Here is a 25,027-nt window from a genome sequence, read left to right as displayed (position 1 = left end):
TTCTCCATTAAATTTCTCTCTGCTCTTCAGAGGGGAAAATTTAGGGATTTAAACTACTCCTGTGAACTTGAATGGCAGCTTCAATGGCAGCATCTTAAATGGGAGGCGTTATGGACAGAGGGCAATCGATCAACAGGCAGAGGACACGGCACAAATAAAGCCCGGCGAGGCAGGGCGAGCACAGTCAGAGCTGCAACAGGGAGATACAGAACATAAAAGCAGAAGGCAAAACAGCAAAGCAGTAAAAGCCACATGGACACCAGCCATTTTTGGGGACACAGGAGACTTCTTCCCAGTGAGACTAAAGCCAAACCCTGTGCTGGGGATTTATATGGCGAGTGTCAAGAAATAGGGAGGGCTGGAAAGCTGCTTTTTGGACAGGCTCCGTCCCTGCTCCCTCTTGGTAGGGAGAGCACAGACACCGAGTAGAGGGAAGGCAGGAAGGGAAACATCCGAGAAGAGCAATCCTGAGGTCGAGCACAGAAAAACCACCCTAGCTTGCCACCAAAGCAGCTTCCATCCTGTCAGGAAACCCACGTGCTCTTCCCTGTGCATGCCTGGGAGACGAAGGAAGGAATGACTGCTGATTGAATTCTGGTTTTTTAAATCATTTAAGCAGTCACAGACAAGTCGCTTATCTGATGGACTAACCACTTTCCTTAACCAGCAGGACTGTTGATGCAGCTGTTGGGAGAGGAAGGATTCGGAGCTGACTTGCATGGCATGGAGCTGGCTACACTACGGAGGGACTCGCTGCATCCCGGCACCTTTTTGTCCCAGGGCTCCTACCTGTTTGGAAGAAAAGTGTTCCACGTCGCCTCTACCCTTCAGGTCCTTCCTAACTACTCCAAATCACTCTATGCCCAGCTAAGGAAACAAGATATCTCATCTAAAAGCCTCACAAAACCAACTGAAGGAAGACAGATGGTGGCAAGAAGCTGGCTAAAAAGTTGCCTACTGCTACTTACCCTTCCATAGTAACCAAGCCTATCAACTTCAGCCTCCAGCAAACTTTTGACACCAGATAAAGTGAGAGCTCCTGAGACAAGAGCTGCAGCCGGCGAAGTGCCAAAAGCTTCAGAGAAATCTCGATGGTGAAATTTTTTTTTTTTTTTTTTTTACCAAATTTTAGTCCAGCTCTCCATCACTTCATCTACCCTATCTGGGCAGGCTGCCCCAGTGTCCAGTAAGGAGATGCTCATCCATGTTTTGAGGTGTCGATCTTGTGATGAATTAGACCTGGAGGGGCAGGAGGAAGACTCATACCAGAAGAGCCCTCTATTTTTGAGCTGTTACAGGTTATAAAATCTCTCTGTTTAACGGCAGAGAACTCACTTGAGCATCTGGCTGGCAGAAACTGCCAAAGACCTGAACACATGTGGAACAGGGAGCAGGGAGACACAAGATGGAAAGGAAGAGGGTTGTTTCAGAGACCACCTGTATTTTGCAACACAGCACTAAGGTTCCAAGCGGCAGGATCAAACACACGTGGTGGCGGGAGCATCCGAGATGCGGGTGCTCCAGCCAGGACTGCCTCTGCTTATCACGCTCGGAGAAAACCAGCAGCAGCCAGAAAGCTGGGCTTGATGCCAAGGGCAAAGAGCAGAACCTGGACGATCCTGCTGGGACTGCTTATCTCTCTGCTTGAAACTTGGCCTACACAAAGCCAGCTTCTCGGTTCAGCCCTCAATTAAAGGATATGGTGCCCAGGGCACGAGGGGAGATAATGGTGCGCGAGGCCAGGAGGGGCAGGGCTGCTGCAGAATAAAGAAGCTTCTGTGACCTTCAAGGGAAACTGCAGTGTGAAGTTGAGACCTCAGGCACTTGGCATTGCATTCTGTTCAGTGCAAATGCTAATTTTCTTTCTCCTTTTTCCTGTACCTCCAGCCAAATTCTGGGATCACCTAGGTAAATGCAGTACTATCCTGTCACCTTTGCAGGAGCAGGTCTGCAGGAGCAACTCTGGCACCAAAGAGTTCTTTGAGACCACTTGTTTTGTCTCACTCTGTTTCTTGATGGCTTCATTAGTGGTGGTTAAACTCAGGCAGGGGACAAAGATCTTATCTCAAGCATAGGATGAAGTACAAAGTATTTCTTTCATAGAAACCCAGGATTTTCCTGTAAGCTGTACCTCCTCTTCCTAAGAAGTCACCTGCAAGGAGAGGAAAACCACTCACATCGCTCTGGCCAGGGTACCTGATAGATAGAACTGGACACAGTGCTTGACACAAACACTCCAGACTCAAACCTCATGTGGGCCTCAAATGTCTGATTTACTTCAAAGCTGAGTGGGAAAAAATGCAGAAAACTGCAATATTCCCAGATGATGTTTGCTTATTCCCCTCTGTGCTCTTCATGCTAAATGCAACTAATGGATTTGCTTAAGCTACTTCTTCCTTCTTATTTTGCTCAATAGCTATCCAATTAGATGAAGTAATCGGACTGCAAGTCTAACCAGAATTAATAGATCGGTTTTCATGGCTCTGCATATACGACTGGGATTAACACGGACGTTCTCTGAGGTTATCTCAGTCTGTGCAAACTGATTCTCTGGCTTTAGGGCAAGTGGATGCAGAAAGTCTGCTTTCCTTACGGAGCTGAGCACGCCGAGCTGCGTCTGGCTGAACATTTTTATCTTCACAGACTTTCAACCGCTTTCTGGTGAGTGGCTGTCAAGAAAGAAATGCCACAGAGCACAAAAGGATGCTCAAGTTTTTGCAGAGTGATGGAAAATGCAGCAGTACCCCAGGAGAGATCTTTTCAAATTTCACATCTTTTAGTCTACTAAAGAGTAAGGGTCAGTCTAGGGGATCTGATAGCTCACTATCCATCAGCTTTGGGGTCTTCTGTTAATAGCAAATACATTGATCAAACCAAAGGCTCTTCTAGCTCATGTCCTGTCTCCAACAGGACCAGTAGCTTTGGGGACACTATAACAACAAGTCAAGTTTCCAGCAGTGTTTTTCCCATTGCACCATCTTGGTTTCTGCTGATCTGCAGCTCTGGGCTACCTGAGCCCGAGGCAATTTCTGTGCATCCAACAGTCCCCACAGGCACCTTCTCTCATTAATTGCTTTCTGAACTAAAGGAAATGCTCAAAACTGACGGGCCACTAGAGGACACCAATTTGTCTTTTTACTCTATGGACTGAACTGTTTTTTGGTGTGATCAACACAGCTACAGAAACATTTCTTCCTGCTGAAAAATATGCAGACTGCTTTTGTCTGTGTTTTCTCCTGAAGGTCATGTTTTTGTATTTACAGAGAAGTCTCCCTGGAACTGAAAGCTGCCACCTGCTAAGTGAACACAGAATACTGAATTCAGGCACCTTGAGTCCTTTGTCCTTCTGGCTCATACGTCCACATTTACTCTCTGCTCATTGAAGGAACACAGGAGCCTGTATAGCACGACTCCCACAGACTGTTCTGTTACTTATTGCAGCTGAAGAGCGCAGCACAAGCCAACGGTTCCTCTCAAAGATGTGCTCCTGGTAGAGACGCAGCTTCAAACAGAAACACGAAGCTGGAACCTCTTCCAGGCTGGCAGGAAACTGCTTCCATCAGTGCACTGTGCTGGAGAGGTCTGCGCTCTCAGCCCTGAGCTGGCTCCTTCCTTGCTCAAGGGAGGCAGTTTGGTCCCACCTGGATCATGCTCAAAACCACAAGGCGCAGAACAAAGAGCATTCGGTGACCACGAGCAGTAGAGGAGCACAGAGCACAAACTGACGTAACGCTGGTGCGGCCCCAGGCAGCCAACCGTCCCGTTCCTGGCTCTGCGGTGCTCCCCGCTAGCCCGGTGCTCGCAGGGCATCCAAGCCATGGCAGCAGGACGACTGTCCTCTGAAGTGACCACACAAGAGAGAGGAGAACGCGAAGGAGCAGTCTGTGGGGCACGTCTGTGACAGTAAGCCATGCCACACACTTCACCAGGAAGCAAATCCCTCCTTGCTGCAAGCCTTCCTGGCTGGCTTACTGACACAGCCTCCCTTCAACATGCTTTAGGAAAGGAATACAGAAACATCCGTGTTTTCCCCTGGCTAGTGTGCGTGATCTCCAAAGCCAGCTTCGCCTTCTTACCCATCTGGAGGGAAGCACAGGGGCTTAACTTGGGCCGCAGACTTTTCAGCGCACAGAGGATCAGCACACTGAAACTCATCGATGCCACAAAAGGTTAGTTTGGGAATGCATTTAGGGAGAAACAGCTTTCACAGTTCTGAGATCAATCAGCGTAACAAATAAACATATGGTGCAATCAGATGAATGGTAACAGAGCAGTTTTATTAGTACTGCGTGTTCAGAGAACACGGCCATTCATGTAAACTCCGACTGCGTAAAGGGACACACTCAGAGGTGACACACGAGTCCCTTCCCATGTATACCTTAACTAACCTATTTCTATGCCACATTTATTGGCATGACAATCTCAAAAGATGTTAAGACAAAGCATAAAAAAATGGATTAGACAGAGGTATTAGATTACTTCATACCTTCATCTCCTCTTCCATTTCAGAGAGTTTCCGCTCCAGGGCTCGCTTCTCCTGTTTGGAAGGATTTGAAACACAGATGATCACGTGGGTTTAGAAGAAAAATTCACAGTACATTTTTTTAAAAAACAAACAAACAAAGCAAACACCCACAGTCCTGTATTTCTATAGGGGCATTCACTGCAAAGCATCTCAAATCCTATACCTTGAGAAGCTTAATCAAGGGTTTCAGACAGGCGTAAGGATGCTCAGCTGAGCATCTGAGCAGTGCCATGAGCCCACGGGGCACTTCAGGAACCTGCCTAACTTCAACCTGTGCACTATACGGGGAGGTAAATCACGCGCTTGTAGAGGGTGCTGATGTGCTGTGCCTAATTCTGCTCCGGACCTTTGAATATCTTGAATGTGATCTACTCTGGAATACCCCTAGCAAATCCCCAGAAGAGTTTACATATAAATAATCACAGTCTTTCATGGTAGGAACTTAAACATTTGGTTTGAGAAAGCAAAAAAAAATCTTAAAAATTCAGCTATGAAGCATTTTAGGAGGATCTAACAGCAGTTTTCCAGTACCTATGATCATTTACGACAGTGATTTAACAAGGTTGGCTTAACTTACTGCAAGGTAGGCTTAACTTACTGCAATAATTTGACTGCTCAATTAGGAAGAAGGAGCATCAAACACTCAGATTTCAAGTATAATCACACAACCCAGCTAGTGTTATGTTTTAGTTCCCTTTTGCCTTCTCCATTGAAACAGTCTTTCTATTTATCAGGATGAAAAGACTTTAAAGCACAATGGATCAGCAGTTAGGATTAGCACCACAAAATGTAATTTGTAAGCCTGCAGCTTCTTGTAACAAAAGAAAGAAATTAGATTTAGTTGATCTAAAGGCTAAGCAAAAAAGTCTCAGACCCAGGAAAGGTCAGAACACAATTATCACTGTGCACCACTCCATGAGGCAAAAATACAACTCATCTTTTAATCAGCATTTCCTTCCCAGAAATTACTATGCCCACCACAGCAATATGAGGCAAAGACTGCAGGGATGCTCACCCGTTTTTCCATCTCCAGCATGCTAGATCGGTCAGAAGTTTTCTCCTGTTTCTGCTACACAAAATAAAAGTAGGAAACTGTTAAAACAATTCCCCATGCTAGAACTCACCTTGGCTGGTCATCAGCCAATGCTCATTTTTTCTCAGTCTAAAGAGCCCTCTTTTGCCTTACCTGGGCTGCTTTTTCCAACTTTGATTTGATGTCAGCCAACTCAAGCTGGGCTTCCTGCAGTTTCGATTTAAGTTTTTGATTTTCAGACAGGGCACTTTCATATAACTGCAGAAACAAACAGCATATTTGAATTAACAAAGCTGCTCTTCAACGGACCCTGTCCTGCCCACACTGCTCCAGGTAGACGTGTGTCACCCTCAGCGCTGAACAGACACAGCTGCAGGGTTTGGATTGCTCCTCCCTGTCAGGACGGTAAATGAAGGGCAAACAGGCCCAGTCTGAATGTTCTACTACTGGTTTCACAATTCCCATGAAATAAGAGTTGGTCAATTTTACGAATTCTTTAAGCATAGCCAAGAAGCAATGAAAAGTGGGGATTTAATCTAGGTAAGCCAGCAACACCATAAAGAACTGCAGTATTCCATACAGAATGTATGTATGTTGAACGTATCTAAATCTATGACTCTACTGTGCTCCCAGCACAGCACACTTTAGGTGCTTTTCTGTGCTTTTACTTCAAAAAGGAGGAAAATTCAGGATAATTTTAGGCCATCCCTAAATAGAAGATGATAATATTTTTCCTTCAGTTGCCTCAAACCAGTAGAATTTCCATTGCTTTGAGAAGACAAATTAGGCAGAGTGCCTGTTTCTGCTGGAGAAACCTGATCATAAGGAAGAGCGGAGAGCTGTTTATCATGCAAGACTTTCAGGTACCATAATTTTTAGTTTAATAACCACTTAACAATTCAGGTCATCTTAATCTGTTTCCTTTTTGCATCCTCTTTACATTGTCCTTTCTGGTCCCTTTGAAAGGCTGATGCATTCAAAAAAGTGTGATTTCCAAAGGCCATGGAAACAGAAACAGGCCTTATGTTGGCTTGGCTGATAGCTTGCAGACTACATGATTTTTTCATTTGCAATGAATGGAAGATAAAAACAACCTTTTCCTTTCCAAAGACTCTCAGTACAGGTTTCTGCAGCAACAGGCAGCTTCTAAGGTACATGCAGTATCAGTGGTACTTTGAAGCAGTCCTACTTTTTTGTAGTCCCTGTTACTCTCCTCTTCTGTTCTGGCGCTGAGGGAGGCTAAGCGGTTCTCTCTCCGCGCGTAGGCACTGGAGCGGCTGGAAGCGCGATCGCCGTAGGAGGAGTCGCTCGTGGTGGGATTCGTAGCTGCTTCCAACCTAAACGCAAGGACAATTTAGCACCAGGGAGGGGCATCAGGGTGGATCATCATTAAAAGACTGGTTGGGTCTCAGGGCTGTGCCGGAGAAGGCAGAGAACAAGCAGTGGGATTGCTGAGAGCACTCTCCACCCTGCAGGGCAGGATGTGGCCAAAAGGAGGGTAAGGAACCACCACCATTTAAAAAGAAAAGAAGAAAAATCCGGTGGGTCTCAGTCCAAACCCCAATAGGGTAGTGATTTTCCATGCATTTCCCATCCTCATGATAGGAAGGGGCCCATTCCCATAGTACATAAATGGTTTCTCCTCTACAGAGTAGCAGTGAAGTAATTTGGGGAGCAAAGGATGAAGGAAGGACCAACAGTTCAGTCAAGGAAAGAACTGAATGGCCAATTCCAATCGCAGCTTATGCCTTTGGCTTGAAGTACTGGGAACCCCCAAAGCAAACCAATAATACACTGCCCATAAATCTTCAGAAAAAAAAAAAGAAAGAAAATTCTTACCTGGAAAGTCTTTCATGCTGAAGGAAGAATTTAAAAAAAAAAAAGAAAAGAAAAAGACAATTAATTACCAGGAGAATTAAACATCGAATTCAAGAACTGCAGAGATACTGCACGGGGGCACTTTCCTATCTCTGATACAAGTAGCATCTTTTCAATTGCTCTAAACTATTTCAGATCTCATTTCTTCTCCTAACCTAAAAATTACTGAACCTTGCTGTTCAAATCCTCCTTTCCAGAACTGAAACCCATTCCTCGGACCAAAACTAATCTCTATCTTCCTTTCTAAATCAAACATACGCTCTCTGACTTTGATCACTGTTCTATACGTGATGCGGCTGAGACCGATTAACAGACCATGCAAAGACCAAAGCTCTTGGCATATTTGTGTTTAACTCCATTAAATCACAAACGGTCTTTTTTCTTCCTGGCCAAGGAAATGAGAGTTTCATTGCAGCAAGGAGAAAACAGTAGAAGCGACATGTGGAAAGGAGAGGAGCTGGCCAAAATGTTCTCCTTTTCCCTATCCACGGCCAAATCACTGCGGTACAATCCTTAACACCATCTTTGCTGCAGCCCTCTTGTGCTTATAAACCAAAGACCAGCTGGGCCAACTTATACATGGAGTAGGTTAGAGAGAAGTTTTGCTTGGCATAATAACACCCTAAAGGGGCTAGTTGTGGTAAACCACGCTCGTTAATACGAGTTTTCTGGATTGGACAGTGTGATACGGGATACAAGGCACAAATCCGTCGCTTCCTTCTCAGCCAGCTTTCCCTCGGTCCAGCAGATGTTCCTGCAGACTTGGAGTCCAGTCTAATGCTTTTGCAGGCCCTTCAGCTGGAAACTGGGGCCAACAGTCCCCTGAGAGTATCTACAAGTGAGTCCAAACCACCATTAAGCTCTACAAGTTATTACTCTAGATGCTTTTTAATAAGTGCAAGAGTCATCACAACAACAACACCACGGGGAACAACAGGCATTAGATTTTTAGCATCCAGACACGCTCGTGTTGGGCTTCATGTTGTCTAGATACACCACTAAATGTAGCGCTAAACACCTGCTGGGGAGACACACTGCGGCCTGCCCAGCGCCCGCTGAAACAGCAACAGCTAAATCCAAAGCTCACCAGGAAGGAGGACAACCCAGCAGCACGTTCACGCTCCGGCCGTGCCTGCCGGGTCCCCCGCGGGGTCCTCGGGTAGGTCTGGGTGCCAGGGACACGGAGACGCGGAGCCCGCGCGCCGGCAGGGAGCCCGGCCGCAGGGTTCACCCTGAGCCTCTCCGCAGCCCCGAGGAAGCCGCCGTATGGGTGAGGGGGCAGCAGGAGGGCACCTCAGAATCATGGAATCACAGAATGCTTAAGGTTGGAAGGGACCTCTCGAGGTCATCTAGTCCAACCCCCTGCACACACAGGGTCACCTAGAGCACGTGGCACAGGACTGCGTCCAAGCGGGTTTGAAGGTCTCCAGAGAAGGAGACTCCACAACCTCTCTGGGCAGCCTGTTCCAGGGCTCTGGCACTCTCACTGTGGGTGCTTCAGTTTGTGGCCATTACCTCTAGTTCTGTCGGTGGCCACCACTGAAAAGAGGCCGCCCCATCCTCCTCACGGCCTCCCTTGAGGTACTTCTAGACACTGCTCAGGTCCCCTCTCAGCCTTCTCTTCTCCAGCTGAACAGGCCCAGCTCCCTCAGCCTCTCCTCACAGGGCAGATGTTCCAGGCCCCTGATCATCCTTGTAGCCCTGCGCTGGCCTCTCTCCAGCAGCTCCACATCCCTCTTGTACTTACACCTTCCGCCACAGCCGAGCCTGCTGCACTCCATGAGTGATCTAGGACGTGGTGCAGGAAGCACCACAAACCCACCTGCTTACGGACTCCGTGCTGAGCAAAACCTTCATGGCAGCAGAAACCAAGCAAGAAAAGCAGAACCCGAGCAGGTCTCAAGCGTGCTCAGGCACTGGCAAAAGGACGGCAGAATTGTTTTTATCTTCCCCAGTTTTATCCCGTAGGTAGCGAGCGCAGCAGCGCGCTTGTGCAAAGGAAGGCCGGGATAAGAGAATCGTTTCAAATGCAGCTATTGGGGACCACAAAAGATCCAGCAAACCAGATTCTTGAGGTTGTTTAATGACAGCCTTGCTGTGATGGATGCTGAGCTGCAGCTTGACTGCTTGGGGCTGCAGTTATCTCTTGGTAGAAGGTTAGACCAGAAGACCTATCACTTAGCTCCATTCCTCCACCCTGGATAAAGGTTTGATGTAGAAAGCACTGCCTGAACACGAGGTTGCAGCAGCTGGTGGAAACAGCCCTGCTGCAATGAAAGCTGCTGAACAGTTTTCATCAGCAGTCGGTCTTCCCTGTGCTGCTACCTGCAGGGCAGAGAGGGAGATTTACTGACTGGAAAGCAGGTTTTGACTCAATAGTTCCCTGGGTTTTGCATAAAGGCCAGTGTTCAGGCTGATGTTTGAAGGAGCAGTTTATTCCATTCAGCTTTTTTAAAAAATGATGATAGAGGAGGGAAAAAATGCCTGAATGCAGGAAAAAAAAAGCAGTTCCACTTTCCACCTTCAAAAAAAAAAGCTCCATCTAAAAGAGGTGATGTAAAAAGCAGCGGTTCTTAGCAAGAAGAAAGACTTTGAAGCCAATAAGCTAAAAGGGTGATTGAGAACTTGCAAACTCAGGATCCAGTTGTGTCATTCAAGAGAGATCTGATGGAGAGACAGGCCAGTCTTCTCCAACCACCGGTCCTCGTGTAAAGCCACTTCCAAAGGACAAAAATCCAACGTTTAGGCTCAGGAATCATTAACAGCCTCACTGCGTGGCCTGTGTAAATAAGGAAGAAGGTGGCTCCGCTTTGGGATGCCGACCCAGCCCGGCGCACCTGGAAACTTGGGAATCCAAACGTGAAGGTCAAAACTTTCCCACCTTGATGTCCTGAAAGGAGGCAAACAAAAGCAGAGGCTACCAACGAACGCTGCACAACCTGCTATGGTTAGAAGGGGATGCCGGGAGGCAAGGTGGATGAACAGCAACAATTTATTTTGTTCTTTTTTTTTTCTGTTAAAATGACACATTTGGAATTTGGACCGTCAGTTTTACTCAGCCTTTTCTAGCAGCCAGTGTCGAGCCAATATCCTGCTATTCCCCAAAAAAAGAGCACCGAGACCTGACAGAGGATGTGTTTTAAAGGAAATCTTAAAAGTCGAGAGCACCTGGGGCACGTTCAGCAGCTCTCCTGCATGGGGTCAAGACAAATGCAACTCATCCGAGATGGGCTGCAGAAAGAAAGGAGGAAAGGGGCAAATAGCAGCAAACCGGAGTCTCCCATGGGTGCTCTGCTCCTCCTCCTGCACAAGCCGCTTCCTTCTGGGCTCCCTGTTTGGCTCTGATTAAAAGGCCATGCTCCGTATTGGCAGCTTTATTCCCTTTGGAAAACTGGGAGGGTGAAAAGCCCTCGGGTGGGATTTTTGAAATGGGTTTGGAAACACAGGACACCTCCCAGAAAACAACAACAAAACCAACCTGCAAAGCTTTCGCAGCGATTGGAAATGCAGTAAATTGCAATTCAACCCAAATCCTGCGTGCAAGGGTTAAGAGAAAACGCGGCCCTGAAAGGCAGGGCCAAGAGGAGGCTCAGCCGCCTCCCCAGCGCCAAGTCGCAGAAGGGGCCTAATCGCTTTCAGTTGCGTTTTTCTGCGGCTAGGATCCGACCCAGCAAAGCCGGGAGAAGTCAACTGTTTACAGCTTTATTCTCCAAAAAAATAATAAAAAAAATAAATAAAAGCAGCTTTGAGAACATTTTATGCTTCTTCATCTGGCCAACCTTGGGAAATTGTGCACTATTTTAAGACAGTTCTCGGGGCATTTATTTTGGTGTGTTTTGCTCCAGAGATCGACGCTCCCAGTTAAATAACCACCGTTTAACGGGATGCTTCCCGCTCTGCTCCTAACCAAAGGTGGAAGTTTTAGGGACCTCTCGAATTCTGCTCTTCTGTTGGCAAATAACCTCTTGGTGAGTCCCGTTTGTTTAAGAAATTAAACGTAAAATAAAGCCAGCTGCTTGTCGGGTCGGTTTTTGCCCACATCTGTGCAAAAAGGCCGCCGATGCAGGGGGAAGCGGCTTGCCAAGAAGTCATCGCGCGGCCTCCCGTCTCCTGCACCCGCCGAAGGTTTCTGCACTTGGCCCCACTGCTGTAGAGCAGCTATAAGAAGGACAAGCTCCCCCGTGGGTTGTGTTGTAAGAGCTCAAAGTCTTATGGCAGCTGCAAGGGAAGAGCTGGAGCGAGGAGGAAGAGCGGGGAGGAAGGCCCCCTGCTCCACATTCAAGCCCTCGGACAGGTGGAGCAACCCTCCTGGCAGACACAAATCAGATCGGTGTTTCACGGTTCTTCAACCCAGATATTTTCAAGCTCAGGTTTTCTGGTGCCTGGAAAAGTTTGCCTTTTAATCGGGTACAAACGTAATTAGTAGATTTGCTCTGACTTTTGGAATCGATAGCGGGTTTTGAGGTTGCTGCCTCCCTGGGAAAGCTGCCCTGCTGCTGTTTGCTATAGCTGAGGTGACAAATGTTGCTGGCTTCCACGTAAAGTTTGTATTTGTGCAAACCCCAGGATTACAAGCCCTGTCCATATAATTAACGAACCAGCCTAGCCAAACCACCTCCACCTAAAAGCTTCCACTCTCCAAAGCCCGGCGCAAACTGTGCTTGCGCAAACTGTAAATCAATAAAATGTAATGCAAACTGCTCTCGCTGAAGCGTAATATTAAAAGATCCTCCGAGAAGGAAGAGTGGCTTTGGCAGCTGGCTGCAGCGGGGATCACGTTGTTTGCTATTAGGATAGCCCTGATTTAATGGGAACCAAAGCCCTGGGGCTCTCCGGAAGCGGCGACCGCCTCTCCTGCGATCCCAGACACATCTCAACATTTTGCAGCTTGACAGGGGTTTGTGTTAGCGCCAGCCCGGGCCCCTCGCACAGGGCCCTTCGGCTTCGCAGCAGCTGCACTTTATTACCGCCGTCTCTCGGGGATAAAAACCAACCCTCCATGTAAAACGACAGGCTGGACTGCATTTTCATTTAGCCAAGGCCACCATTCACAAACCTGAATGTTGCTCTCAGTTCTCCCCCTTTTCTAAGAGATCAAGTTTTACTGGGGAAAAAATTGAATTTTGCAAAGCGATGCGATCTCGCAGAAAACTCTGCAGACAGGAGGAAATAACAGGCAGGCAGGCAGGGGACACGAGGAGAGCCCGACTCCCAAAGCCCTGCAGGGCGAGAAGGCCCTGGGGCTGCAGGCAGCTTCTTGCCCCTGCACACACTTTGCTGGGACATTTCCAGGTGTTATCATTGGGTTTTGGAGCACCTCTTTGGAGAATGGCCAGAAGTTGAGTGGTGGAAAACCAACCTGGCAGCTTTTCTGTGTGAAGCCCTTTCTAAAGCAGCCTGGCAGTTACCTCCTCCATCCTGCGGCCACACGGCATTCCCGTGACAACTGCGACAGCCACAGGGAACGCTTGCATGGAAAAGTGATTAGGGCTGCTTTAAGCACGCTGAACTGTCTATATCAAGCTAAGCATCCCGGGCTTTTAGAGCTGAGACGGTTATGCAGCCTCCTTCCCTTCTCATTTGTTCCAGGCTAAAATAACTCCGGACCAACTGTCAGCAGTGTGAACCTGCTGGGTCTCGCTGACCACCCTGAGGACTCTGCTCCAAAGAGGATGGCAACCTCGGCAATGCCGAGTCATTAGAAACAACGTGCGATTCCCTGCAGAAGTGTAACAATTCCCCAAAGCGAGTCCAGATGTGGTAGGAACAGATAAGAGGTAAGAAACACCCCTTGCAGCACTAGACACCATCTCCACGAGCAGAAGCCTCCAAGTCCAAGATGTGGCTGCAGAGAACAGCACAGCTACAGCTGCTCGAGCCTTGGGGACATGGATGGATGAGCTCTGTGTCTCTCCTCGCCCTGTTTTCTATGGGTCTGTAGTTGATTTATGAAAGACAACACTGTCTGGAGGTGGTTCCTGAAAAGCAAACACTGGTTTCCAGTTGAGCAGTGTGAAGAATTTGGTGGTTTCCTGCCTACAAGGTTTCAATCCACCCTCACTATCACTTCTCTCAGCCACTTGTTCCCATCCCATAGCACCTCCCCATCCTGGCTGAGCCATCCCACTTGGTTTTGCTCTACGAACTGACCCAAATTACAGACAACTCCTTTCTCCTGATCCTCTCCTCCTCTTTCACAACACAGACCCATTCCCTGAGGTGACTCCTGCTGCATCCTCGTGTTGTCACTCACACGTCCTCTGAACCTCCAGCTCCTCATCCATCTAAAGGCACCAGTTAAAAGGCAGAGTGATGACAAGTCATTTCTCTCTGGCTGCTAAACCAGCTTCTTTAAAGGCACCATTGCAGCGATAGGGAGGCAAAGGGAGAGTTTTTAAATGACACTGGAGTAGCAGGTTGCACATTTCTTTCTCTGCGACCAGTTACCAACATAGCCGAACCAGCCCACAAAGCTGGCGAGATGCCTCCAGGACTTGGGATGCTCCATGCGAAGCTGCACCCTGTTCCTCCAGTCTCAATGCTCCCGATGAATCCTCACCCCCAGAAGCTGTGCGCGTATTCACAGCGGTGGACGAAACCACGAGCTATTTCAGGACGACCGAGTTTCATCTGTCCTATTAAACGCAGCAGAGCCAGGGCACTGGGGCCATGACCACGGGCCTGTTTGCTTTGCTAACAGGCTCCCTGGTAGGACTTGGCTTGGATTAACTTGCTGTATTCCTCGGAGGGGAGGAGAGTTGAGGCAGACCATTTAGCCAGAGGGAGGCAAGCTGGAACGTGCTGTTTCAGGTCCGAAAATGAGCCCCAACCCCTTTGTAATTAAATGTTTAGATGTAGTCAGTGATAGAAGAGAGGTTCACAGGGGAGAACACCTTGCTGATGGATGATCCATGAAAGACCAGAAGATCACGGTATCCCTCTAGCTGCAGAGACAGAGGACAACACAAAAACGAGGGACTAAACTGAATACAGAAGGACTTGGCCCTGATATCCACTGAGGAACATGATACTTGCGAAATAACCAAGGATCAGATGTGATAAACAAAACAGGGGACTGCAGAACACAGGCCAAGGTTAATTATCTTAACATTCAAGTTTCAGGATGCCGCATATTATCCTGGCTAAATGGAGAGAGGGGGTGAGCGAACACGTATGTATATACACATATATGCATACATGTATACTGTAACTAGTCAGCAATGCAGAAATCAAAAAGAAATATGTCATGAGACAACTTATTTGACTCCATTTCAATTTATGCAGCACCATTTTTTTTATCCCAGCTAGAACAAGTTCAAGGCACTAACGGGAAAACCGGGACGATAAAAGTTTCCGGGATAAACGTTTACTGAAGACGCTTTATTCTCTAACACCCTTGCAGCAGCAGCAGAGGCAGCCAAATGATTCACATGGTTCTAGCTAATGTGAGAATAAACCTGTTACCATTAATATCTGGAACAGGATTAAGCTTGCTGCAAAAGGAATGGCCATTCCAAGAGCAAACCGGCTGCCAGGCACATCCATATTCAAACCTCTCCGGAGGCTGCGATCCCATCAAGCGCCTCTACCTACGGCTCTCCCTCTCCGATGGAAAGCAGCCTGTTTTGGCCGCATTACTGGACCTCTTAAGATTTTAGGCCATTATTTAGATTTTAATATCCAAAGCCTGCTGGGTTATTTACATAAAAAGCATCCACAGCTCAAGCGGCTAATGATTTTGTGCATTTTTTTTTTTCCCCCTCACTTTAAGACTTGGTTTGGACTCTAAAAGCACACGGCCACATCAGGCACAGATTAAAACCATTTGCTGCCATGGTAATCACTCTTTAGAACAACTGCAGACTTCATTCAGAGACAAGCTACCAGACACTGCGAGTTGGGAGCCTTGTTTTCTACGCCCAAGTGTTACTATTGAGCGGTTTAAGTGAAAACATATGGCCCGTGCAAGGTGGCAGCGCTGGCATCACATCCACCGCGCCGCACGCGACTGCTCAACGCGCAAGGTAGATTAAAATCAATCGGCACGGACGGCTGAGGGCTCTCACTGCTTTATTACCGAGCTCACGCTGCCAAAAACCTGCCCGGGAGAGGCTAAGCTGGAGACTTAGCGGAGGGCTCATCCACCAGCGGAGGGAAGCGGCCGCGTGCGGAGGTAGCGGGAGCGCACGGAGCAGCGAGCAGGCGGCTCCTCAGCGGGGACGGCTGCCCGAAGAAGCACAACTGCTGCTAAGGGTAAGAAGCGGGAGGTTTTAAGGATTTGATGTTCTTTCTGCAGGACAAAGGGACAAGAAGCGCTCTGTGAAGCGAGGAAGGTTGGCAAAGAGGTAGGAAAGAGCCAAAAAGCTGCGTTTTTGGTCGGTGGAGTGGTTGGTGAGTGCTCCTCCTCTTTGGTGTTCATGGGCCTGCCTTACCTGGGTCACCTGGAGGAATGCAAGGGTTATGGAGCACCAAGAAACGGAGGGGTGAGCCTAAAATAGAAACATGGGGGCCTTGCTACGAAAAATCAGCTGCCCTGCTCTGAATAGAGTCTTAAATAAATAAATAAAACTCATCCCCGCTTCTACTCTAGTCCCTTCAGTGCTCCCATCAATTTGCAAAGCCCTCACGCTCCTCGGCTGTGCAGTTGAGGATATCCCATCAGTTAAACCAAGGGGAAAATAAACGCATGCAGTATTACCCGCAGGCGCAAGGAGGAAGGCTGCAACCAGCAGGGCCAGCACAGCAGAAAGCGCTTTGCAAACGACTCCTGACTGCAGCTCTTTGCCCGTGGGAGCTTCATAAGCAAGATCTTCTCCGAGAGATTTACCTACATGTCCTGCAGAGGGGAAGGTTTCCTATCTGCCCATCCGTTTTCTCCCCTCATGCCCAGCTGGGAACTCCAGGTCGCCGGGTGAGTTGGTATCAAATTGAACTGGACCAAGAGAGAAGGGCTCGAAGCTGCTGCGTTCCTACCTGGTTTATCAGAGCTGGTGGTTAGGGGTGCCTTGCTGCAAGGGCTGCCAATATTGTGGGCATGGGGAGACACACGCACAGACACCTCCCCACTACCTACAGGTCACGAATCAATAGGAAAACGTACTTTATTGCTGCTCTTGCTCACAGCAGACCTAACTCTCCCGGAGAAATAGTTAACTAAGATGCCTTGTCCTAGCCTCAAGTCAACCCTTCCCGAATTAGCCTTTTAAGGCATCGGCTATTTCCATAACCCTGATGGGATAGCTGCTTCCTACGCGGACTCGTGAGCAACCGCTGCCACTGCTGGACCCTTCCACGGCAACGCCCTGGGCACTGCCCAGGCGGGAGGAACCAAGACCTTTGCCCTCAGGTGTTCCCTTCTGCCACCACCGCAAGGCCACGAGAGGCTTTGGACAGCCCTTTGCCAGGTTTTTGATGTTCTTTAGGGTCTTCTCCATCCTTAGCAGCTGCATCTGCCACCCCTGGGAGCTCCGCTGCTTCCCTTGGCTCTCTTTGGCCTGTACGAGAGCTTGCAGACTCATCACCGCTACCGCCCGAGGAGGTCTTAGCTTGGACCAAGGTGCCCACGCAATGGGCGAGCCAGTGCCACCAGCCGTAGCCATGACGAGATGTTTGTCACTTGTTTCTATGCCTACAAACATATATGGACGGGAAAAAATGAGTCAATCTGAGCCTGCAGGGCAGGAGTGCTTTCAAAGCACTCCAGAAGTTAAAAAACTCTTGGTTTTTAAGAACGTATCTGAAGGGTTCCCCACTGACTGTGAAGCTGCTGGTCAGCAGATTGGTGATTTACCAGGGAATGGAAAGCCCAGCCGTACAAAACTGCTGAAGATGGAGCATTTCAGCAGGCGACGGACAGCTCTAGGTTATCTAAAAACTCCCAAACACCCCCAGCAAAAGCAGGGGCTCCTGCCCCTCCTGGGTTAAAGCGTGCACAGCCCAGGGACGAGCAGCAGCCGCTGCAGACCGCAAAGCTGAAGCTTCCCGAGGTCAGGGCCACTTTCCCTTGGCAAAGCGGCAGCGAGTTCAACGCCCTTTTGCAGATTTAGGGCCGTGCTTTCTCTCCAGACAGCGATTTGACACTAAAAACGAGCAGGCAGAGCATATCTGAGGGGAGCAAATGCAGCGCTCGGATTAATGCAATGCCTGCAACTAAAATTAGCCGGCCTTCTTATTTCCCCCCAACTAATTCCTCTGAGCTTGACGACGGCAGGATAACTTTTCCCGCCTCGGAAGAGGGCACCCGGCTAACGACACAGACTGTGGAGAGGTCCATGACAGCCCAAGCTGTTAATGACACTGTTGGAAATGGCGCTGCTCGGAGCCACCTCACAGTGTGGTGGAGGAGCTGCCCCGACGTGGCTGCGGCTCCCGCAAACACGGCACGGTTCAGCACGGCCCCGAGGAGGAACACCCCGCTGGGGAACAAACCGCGCTTCCACAGCGGTACCAAACCGCTTGGGAGAGAGGGCAGCTTAACAAGCTGGACAGGTTTTGCCTCATTGCCATCCAGGTTTCTCCTAGCAAGAGATGCTTCTGCCTCCTGGGAGAGCAGGACGGGAGGAAGCTCCTCGTCCAACACCTCCCTCTAAGCCCCAACGCCAACAACCCCAGGGCGAGACCTCCAGGAACTCACGGCTCTACGACCCGTTGCCGCAGGGGAACCTTCCCGAGCATTTCTGCCAAGGAGCCGGCGCGAAGCTCCCGCGCGGGTTCTCTGAGGGGAAGACACCAAGGCAGCAGCCAGAGGCTCCCCTCGGAGCTGCGGCTGAGCGGGACTCGTGCGGTACAGAAAGGAAAAGGCTGCTTACTTTGAGCGTCTTTGCAATCGGGGAGGGAGAGGCCGGGGGAGAATCGGACTGAGATTTCCTGCTCCGGGTATAGTCCTTGCTCCGGGTGTACAGGGACGACATGGCCTCTCAGGCTGGCGATGGCTTTGAGCAGAGTCTTGGCTTTGCCCTGGCTGGGCAGCTCCTTCTTCTGAGGTCAGAACTAACCAATTAAACCATTCCCAACTCCTGGAATTAAAGACCGCTGTCTGGGGGGCAATTTTAGGCATTCATCTGCTGCAGGGTGAGCTGAGGCTCCGCGAGGTTTCTTGTCGGTGCTGAGGAGAAAGCGTCAAGGGCCGGCGTCGCGCCACCCTCAGCAGCCAGGCCCGCTGCCGGCGTTCCTGCTACGGGACATCTCCCTCTCCTACGGAGTCCCGATGTTCCCGACGCCCTTCCCTTGTCTCGCAGGTGGTGACGACTCCAGCCTCCAAGAAGCTGCCGAATCGGCCGGGTTAAGGCAGCGCGAAGCTTTGGCGGGACAACGCGGCTGCCTGCCGGGCCGGGCCGCGGGCTCTCCGGCGGGGCTGCGCCGAGCCGCGCGGCTCCAGCGAAAGGCGAGAGCATAAATCAGGAAGCAAGCAGGGCTTTGGGAAAGGGGCAGGCCCGCCGGAGCGGTGTTTTGGTCCGGCCTCCTCCTCCTCCTCGCGGCCGCCTTTCCACGCGCGCACGGGCGCTCGCCTCTTCCCGCCCCTGCGCCGCGCTCGGACGTTCCAGCTCCTTACGCGCGCCGCGAGGAATGCTGGCGGCTGGCCAGCAGCCCGGGTTCGCTTTCAGCTCGGGATTCGGGCTGCCACTTGTAGGAAAAGAAGGGGGAAAAAAACAGAAAGAGCTTACAAAGCTCCCGCAGGCCCGGCGGGCTCCGAGCTGGAGGCTGGGGACAGCTTCGATGCACTTTGCCAAGCCGGGATGGTGGCGCGAGCGGGCGTCTTGTGGCCGTGGTATCTGAATGTTCACACCATGAAAAGTTCACAGGTGGCACAACAGGATTGGGGTGTTTGCTCACATCTTGCTCGGAGCCAGGAGAAGGCGACACTTTGCTTAGGCAATACATCCTCCTCCACGCCAAAAGCTCTTCTAGACAGAGGGGAATGGCACTTGGAGAAGAGGAAAATGGGTACAGGGAGCCTGCACCTCATTCTGGCAGCTCTCTGGACTGCCGGACAGCTGGAAAGAGGCTCCTGGCACCATTAACCGCGTCTCGGAGGCCACGAGACCGTCCACTCGATGGGCAGAGCGCCGCTCGCATGCCCGCTGAGCAGAGGCGCAGCGCGGTCCTTTGGTAAGTGCGGGGGAAACCTGCCCCGTAGCACGCGGGGTGCAATGATTTAAGAGCCCTAAATGCTAAACTCCATCCGGGAGTATCGCAGGAGCTGTAAGGTTGCGAACTACTTAGCTGGAGCGGCTCAGGTGTCCGTGCTGGAGCAGCTCCAGCAAACCCGTTAATTTTACTTAAATACATAGCTGGGGAACGGTGCCTGGAGTAGTGGCTGCATTTGTTTCTCCCACTGTGCAGCACCTTGACCACCCAGGAGCGATGCAGCATTGCTGTGCGGCCACGGAGAGAAGGAAACGCGGCAGTGGGGTTGTCCCTGTCACGCAAAATCACTTTGAAATCAGTTTCTGCTTGATACCCCATCAAGAGGGAGGACGGGGCTTGTCACCCAGTGCAGGTGAGGAGGGTTTGGAGAGGTCTAGTTTTGCCTAGGGATATTTTTGTGTTCCCTTTTACAGGTACAGAAATGAAGCCAAGGCACATAAGAAGCCAGTGACAGGCACCCTGCTGCTCCAGGAGACCATGGCAGGACCTTGATCTTCAGAGCCTCCCTATGCTGCACCCATCAGGCCCATCCTTCTGCGTTCGCCACAGTGTGGAGTTTGACTGTACCTTACAGCAGCAATAAAGTAATTTGGACATTTTAAAATGCATATTTCCAGAAGGTGCACACAAATGTTAGCCTTTCTCACCAGGCAGATTCACATTGATACATATCACCGAAACCGGGCTAACCTGTGTGACAACCTGCACACTGGAGTGGCACAATAACAAGTCCAAGTCTGACAAAGTCCAGCTTAGTCACTGAGGTGGGGTTAAATAATTCTATATTGCCTGTTTTTAAGCTTTCTCTCCAGGCTGGTCCTAGACCCACACTTGCTGCATCTCTCCATAGTCAGTTTTCTACTGAGGAGGTGGCATGAGCTCTGAAATCAATATTAAAGTACAGAACTCACAGCTTGAATCTCAAACCAAAACAAAAACTAGCTTTCTATTCCCTACTAATTAGAAGTTAATTAGTCATCCAGTGCAGATGCCTCGCAGATGGACAAAATGCATCTTGGTGGACAATAACTCATTTTCAAGACAAGGGATAGCAGGAAAATTAGCACCCTTATTAGCTAGCAGAAAGAGTGCAGAACGGGATGCAATATGGCAAAATATGCCAGGTTTCACCACCACTTCAATGAAAGTGCCTAATTTATGAATTTCTTCCTGTCATTCTGCACAGCTTCCTTTCAAGTCTTCCCCTGTGTAAGTATGAAACCTGACTCCTCCTTTGCAGCTCTGCTGTCCTCACATCCTCATGTTTGTATATTCAAGGTCATGGTTCGGATCTGGCTGTTTCTGTCTCTCGAGAATGTTCCTAAGTTAGCAGCAACAGCCTGCTCTGTGTTGTAGATGTGAAGGTGCTCGTTCTGCTCAGGAATACTTAGAGAGCCATCAAGGAGTACATGCAAATCAATCCTTCTCGAATGCTGGACACAAACCCCACCAAGAGATTCTGCAGAGGCTCATGTCATGCTGCAAGGCATTTGTGGGCAATATCACCTTGAAGTGTCTTCTCATTCTCGAGGAGCAGCACAAATAGGCTCTGCACTTAGAGCGATGGTCTTGATGATCACCACTCTTCCAAAACCAGTCCTTTCCCTGTAAAATGGTTGGCCTTTCCCTTCCTAGATATTTCAGACAAAGACAGGAAGCAGATGCATAAACGAACCTGGTAAGAATACCTGTGTACATATCCAACTACACCGTATTTTTGTAATTAATTTGAGAGGAGGACCCATATCCAGGAAGGCTGTGTAGGATTCCAGCTGATGCGAGCCCATGGCATGTTGATGGCAGCACAGTGGAGAAAGAAAGAAGGTTCCTTGGGAGACGAGAACTCTAATAAATCTCACATTGAAGGATGACACAGATTATTTGGTAGCCTTGGGATAATTTGTTCCATAAATATCTCCTCAAGGTCCTGTCATTTTCCAATGTCAGGTTTACTGCAACCTCTTGAACACCTGCAAACATCCACATAGGCACGGAATTACTCCCCTTTCGGCTGACTTCTCTTTCATGCCTAGCCAAAGCTCCCTATCTCCTCGAAGCAGGCACGGAGCAGATTCCCTTCTCCAGCGACGCAGGGGTGGCCGGCAAGGCTCAAGAGCTCAGCTGACAGCAGCTGTATGAGGACAGGAACGGGGCCACGCAGCACCAGGACGATGACTTTGGGTACCTCCTGGCAGGTCCCTTATAAATTACACAAAACTAACTGCAAGCAATGCAAGGTGAGAACGATGGTGCTGCACTGCAGAGAGGAAAGATGTGAGTTTTAAGTGAGAAACGGAGCAAAGTGGGAGAAGCAGGCATGGGCTTCAAGTTTCCCTTCGAATCACTCGGGCCATTTTGCTCACTTGGCTTTGAGAACCCTAACAGGACTGCAACGAACCTCAGGACGCGGCTGGCACCTCTTCCTATGGAATTTAGCTGATTGCTATTTAATTAAAAAACTTTGCAAGCCTCTTCTCTGGAAGTTACACCTGCAGGAGGAGAGGGCACTCTGTATGTTTAGTCATGCTCTAGCTCATGGAAATACTGAAATCTATAATTCATATTTTATGCAATACTTAAATCAATTCTAAAGTCACATTTATTCCCAGGATATTTCTGCAAAGAAACTCAGTGAAATAAACTATCATGGCAGGAGTTTCCAGGAGCCAGGCTACAAAACCACTGTGCCTGTAAAATAACTCTTCTGGGTCTAAAGTAGTTTGTAAAAATGCCAGAGAAATTCAGTTTAAACATGAAATACCCATTAACTATTGAACTATTGGTGCAGGCCAGAGAGAACAGACTCAAGATTAGATTACCAGTTGCTTTCATGTTACTCATTTGGCATACAAAACAGCAACCCATAGTGCAAGGGTATTTATTGCACCTCTCCTCCATATGAACAGGAATTTAAGGATAGTTTATACTGTGGGAAAAATTCAATAAATCCTATGACTGCATCCACCACATGATATCTCCTATATTTGTGATTATTTAAGCCCTAAATAACAGGCAGTCTTCGCACATGCTAAACTGCACCATTGCTTTCTCCCAGAAGGCAGATCTTATGCCTTGCATTTGTGTTTTGACTGCACTCAGAGCGGATGCAGGTCTTGCTGCTTGCAAAGGGAGAGCCCACGATGAACGAGAGATTTGCTCTGCTCTTAGCCAGAAATCCTGTCCTGCTCCATCATTAAGGGCCCCACTGCCAGATGCCAGGTTGCAGAGGTAGCTGATTGCTCTATTGCAGTAACGAGGCACAAACCATTTGCTCCCCTACAAGGGATCTCACAGGGAAAACACCAGAACATTACCCCAAATTCTGAAGCAGAACTCAGGCAAAGAAAGGCCTGAATTATAGACAAGCCGCTGCTCTTGGACATCTGTATCCAGAGGTCCCATCACGTTTTGTGTACAGAATTCCTGCTGGTTCTCCAGGCAAACTGCTCATCACACTGCACAACCGATTGCTTTAAAAGCACAGCACAATTATTTGGTCCCAGAAATAGGAGGAAAAGTCTGTCTTAAAAGTTGCAGTGCCAAACCTTGTTACTTGTGCAGCAGCCCTCCATTTTCCCCGAACTCTAATCCAGCTCGCAGAAATACTGCCACAATCAAGGGCATCGAGTGCTGGTTACGTGGGACAATCCCGGGTCAAAGCTCAGCAGCTGTATTGACTACCCTACCCACCCCCTGCTATTCTGCATAATGAAAAGCTGACTGTGAATACACACTATATAAAAACCACTTTGAAACACTGTAAATAAATCACTGCAAAATTATATGCAAGCCTTAACAGGTTCAATTACAGCTTCCCAAGGCTTATTTGGAGCTGCAAAAGGCAGCAGTGGGTTTGTTCGGCAACAGAAGGCTCAAGGACCGGAGCAAAGAAGCGACTGGGCAGGCAATAAAAGCGCCGTTGTAAACGTGATGTAAAGGCAGGCGCTGCAGCAGTTTGCCATAAATGGAATCCAAGCCGGGAAGCGGAGAGGCTGCTCATGGGCAGCGCCCTGCCCGGGATTCCCGGGAGCAGACTTGGCGGCGGGTCTTGCGGATCCGAAGCTCTGCAGAAGGAGAGGATCTTCCCAGCCTCCTAAAGGCACCCATCTGATTATCAGCTGACAATCTATATTTGCCCGTTACACTATCATACTTCCCCCGCTGCTTTATTCCCATTGCTAAATTTATCATAAAAAGGCTGGAAGCTTTACCCCCTCACACATACCTGGATTAGCACTGAGCAGTAGAAGCAGATAATTTTAGTGGGGGCTGAGAATAGCATGTTTTAAATATAAAACTTCAGGATTCTTTTCTTTTTTTCTTACAAACACAGAAAGTAAAAGACAGGAGCGATGAGAATTAAAAAAGCATCAATCTGAGCACAGAAACTTAATTTTAGCACTTGCAAGGGTCAAATGAGGCATGCAGGAGAAAAGTATTCCAACAGTTCTGCGGAGCAGAATTCACTTTTGGAAGAAAGGATGAAGCACCTCGAACATTCAAACAGCAGCAACCGAAACGGAGGGGTGTTTCACTAAGTGGTGAAGGGTTTTCCCTAGCTTCAGAGGTAGGGAACTGAACAGGATGATGGCAGGAGGCTACAGAACTAGATGACAAAACGGAACCAATAATCAGAAACAACCAACGCCTCTGCTGCAGCCGACTGTTGTTGGAGGGAGACAGATGTGGCAGTGACTACTTTGCCTAAAATAAATGTCTCCAAGACCACAGATTTGATTCCATTCATGGCTGTAATTGCAATGGTGGTGATGAGCCCGGAGGCCCAAGGCAACCTCAGCAACAGGATATTTTCATGCTGTAACTCTCAGTGTACATGTCCAAACACCGGTGGGAAGACTGATGCCTACAGTTATTTTGCTTCATGGCCATGCGAATCCGGGTCCTAGGACGTCCAGGCACTGCCTGTGCAAAAATCTTGGGATTTCATCAAATTACTGCCGTTATGGAAAACACAGGGCTAGCGCATAATATTTTCCAGTAAAGGTCATTCAGAAGTTGCACTTGGGAAATGTTTACTGATCATTTCTCTACTCCTGATTCAGTCTTCCCTCCCCATTGAAAAGGCGGGAGCAGCACAAACATGTTGAGTTACAAAAGAAGCCTGGAGCAGCAAGTCCCAGAGATACCAGCAGGCCAACAGAGCAAATGAACACCCGTGCGAGAAGCAGATGCAAACACCATTCCAAGTTAACGGGGACTTTCCAGAATGTGACATGAAGACAGAGGTGACAACCTCAGAGGGCACTCGGAAGGCAGACGTGCTCCTTTCTGCTCTCTAACCCACGTTCATCAGATGCTGTGTATTTCCCACCCAAGCCAGCTGCCCTGTGGTTATAAAACCTTTGTATGAACTTGTGCATGGAGCCAAGCTGACACTTGCCAAAAGTTTAGTGTCACTGGCCAAACAAATGTATAACTTCAAC

General features: G+C 49.0%; 1 protein-coding gene across 6 annotated transcripts in view; it reads right to left on the bottom strand.

Annotated features, from left to right (window-relative positions):
- PPP1R12B (protein phosphatase 1 regulatory subunit 12B) overlaps positions 1–25,027 on the bottom strand; it is a 101,909-nt gene that overhangs the window by 4,474 nt on the left and 72,408 nt on the right. For 5 of the 6 annotated variants that reach the window (XM_088534463.1, XM_088534465.1, XM_088534464.1 and 2 more), the window contains 5 exons: positions 7,398–7,414; positions 6,748–6,895; positions 5,712–5,816; positions 5,541–5,594; positions 4,487–4,537 (listed from right to left, as the gene is read on the bottom strand). In XM_088534463.1, coding sequence (XP_088390589.1) covers positions 4,487–4,537; positions 5,541–5,594; positions 5,712–5,816; positions 6,748–6,895; positions 7,398–7,414 — 375 coding nt within the window. Of the gene's footprint in view, positions 1–4,486; positions 4,538–5,540; positions 5,595–5,711; positions 5,817–6,747; positions 6,896–7,397; positions 7,415–18,244; positions 18,399–25,027 lie in introns of those variants that run through there. The other variant, XM_088534468.1, reaches the window with a different exon arrangement.

This window comes from Tinamus guttatus, unplaced genomic scaffold, assembly GCF_059628265.1.
Source record: "Tinamus guttatus ecotype Peru unplaced genomic scaffold, ASM5962826v1 Tinamus_guttatus_pri_ptg000563l, whole genome shotgun sequence".
Lineage (NCBI taxonomy): Eukaryota > Metazoa > Chordata > Aves > Tinamiformes > Tinamidae > Tinamus > Tinamus guttatus.
Note: the sequence above shows the minus strand (reverse complement) of the source record. Positions and strands in the feature narration are given on the sequence as shown.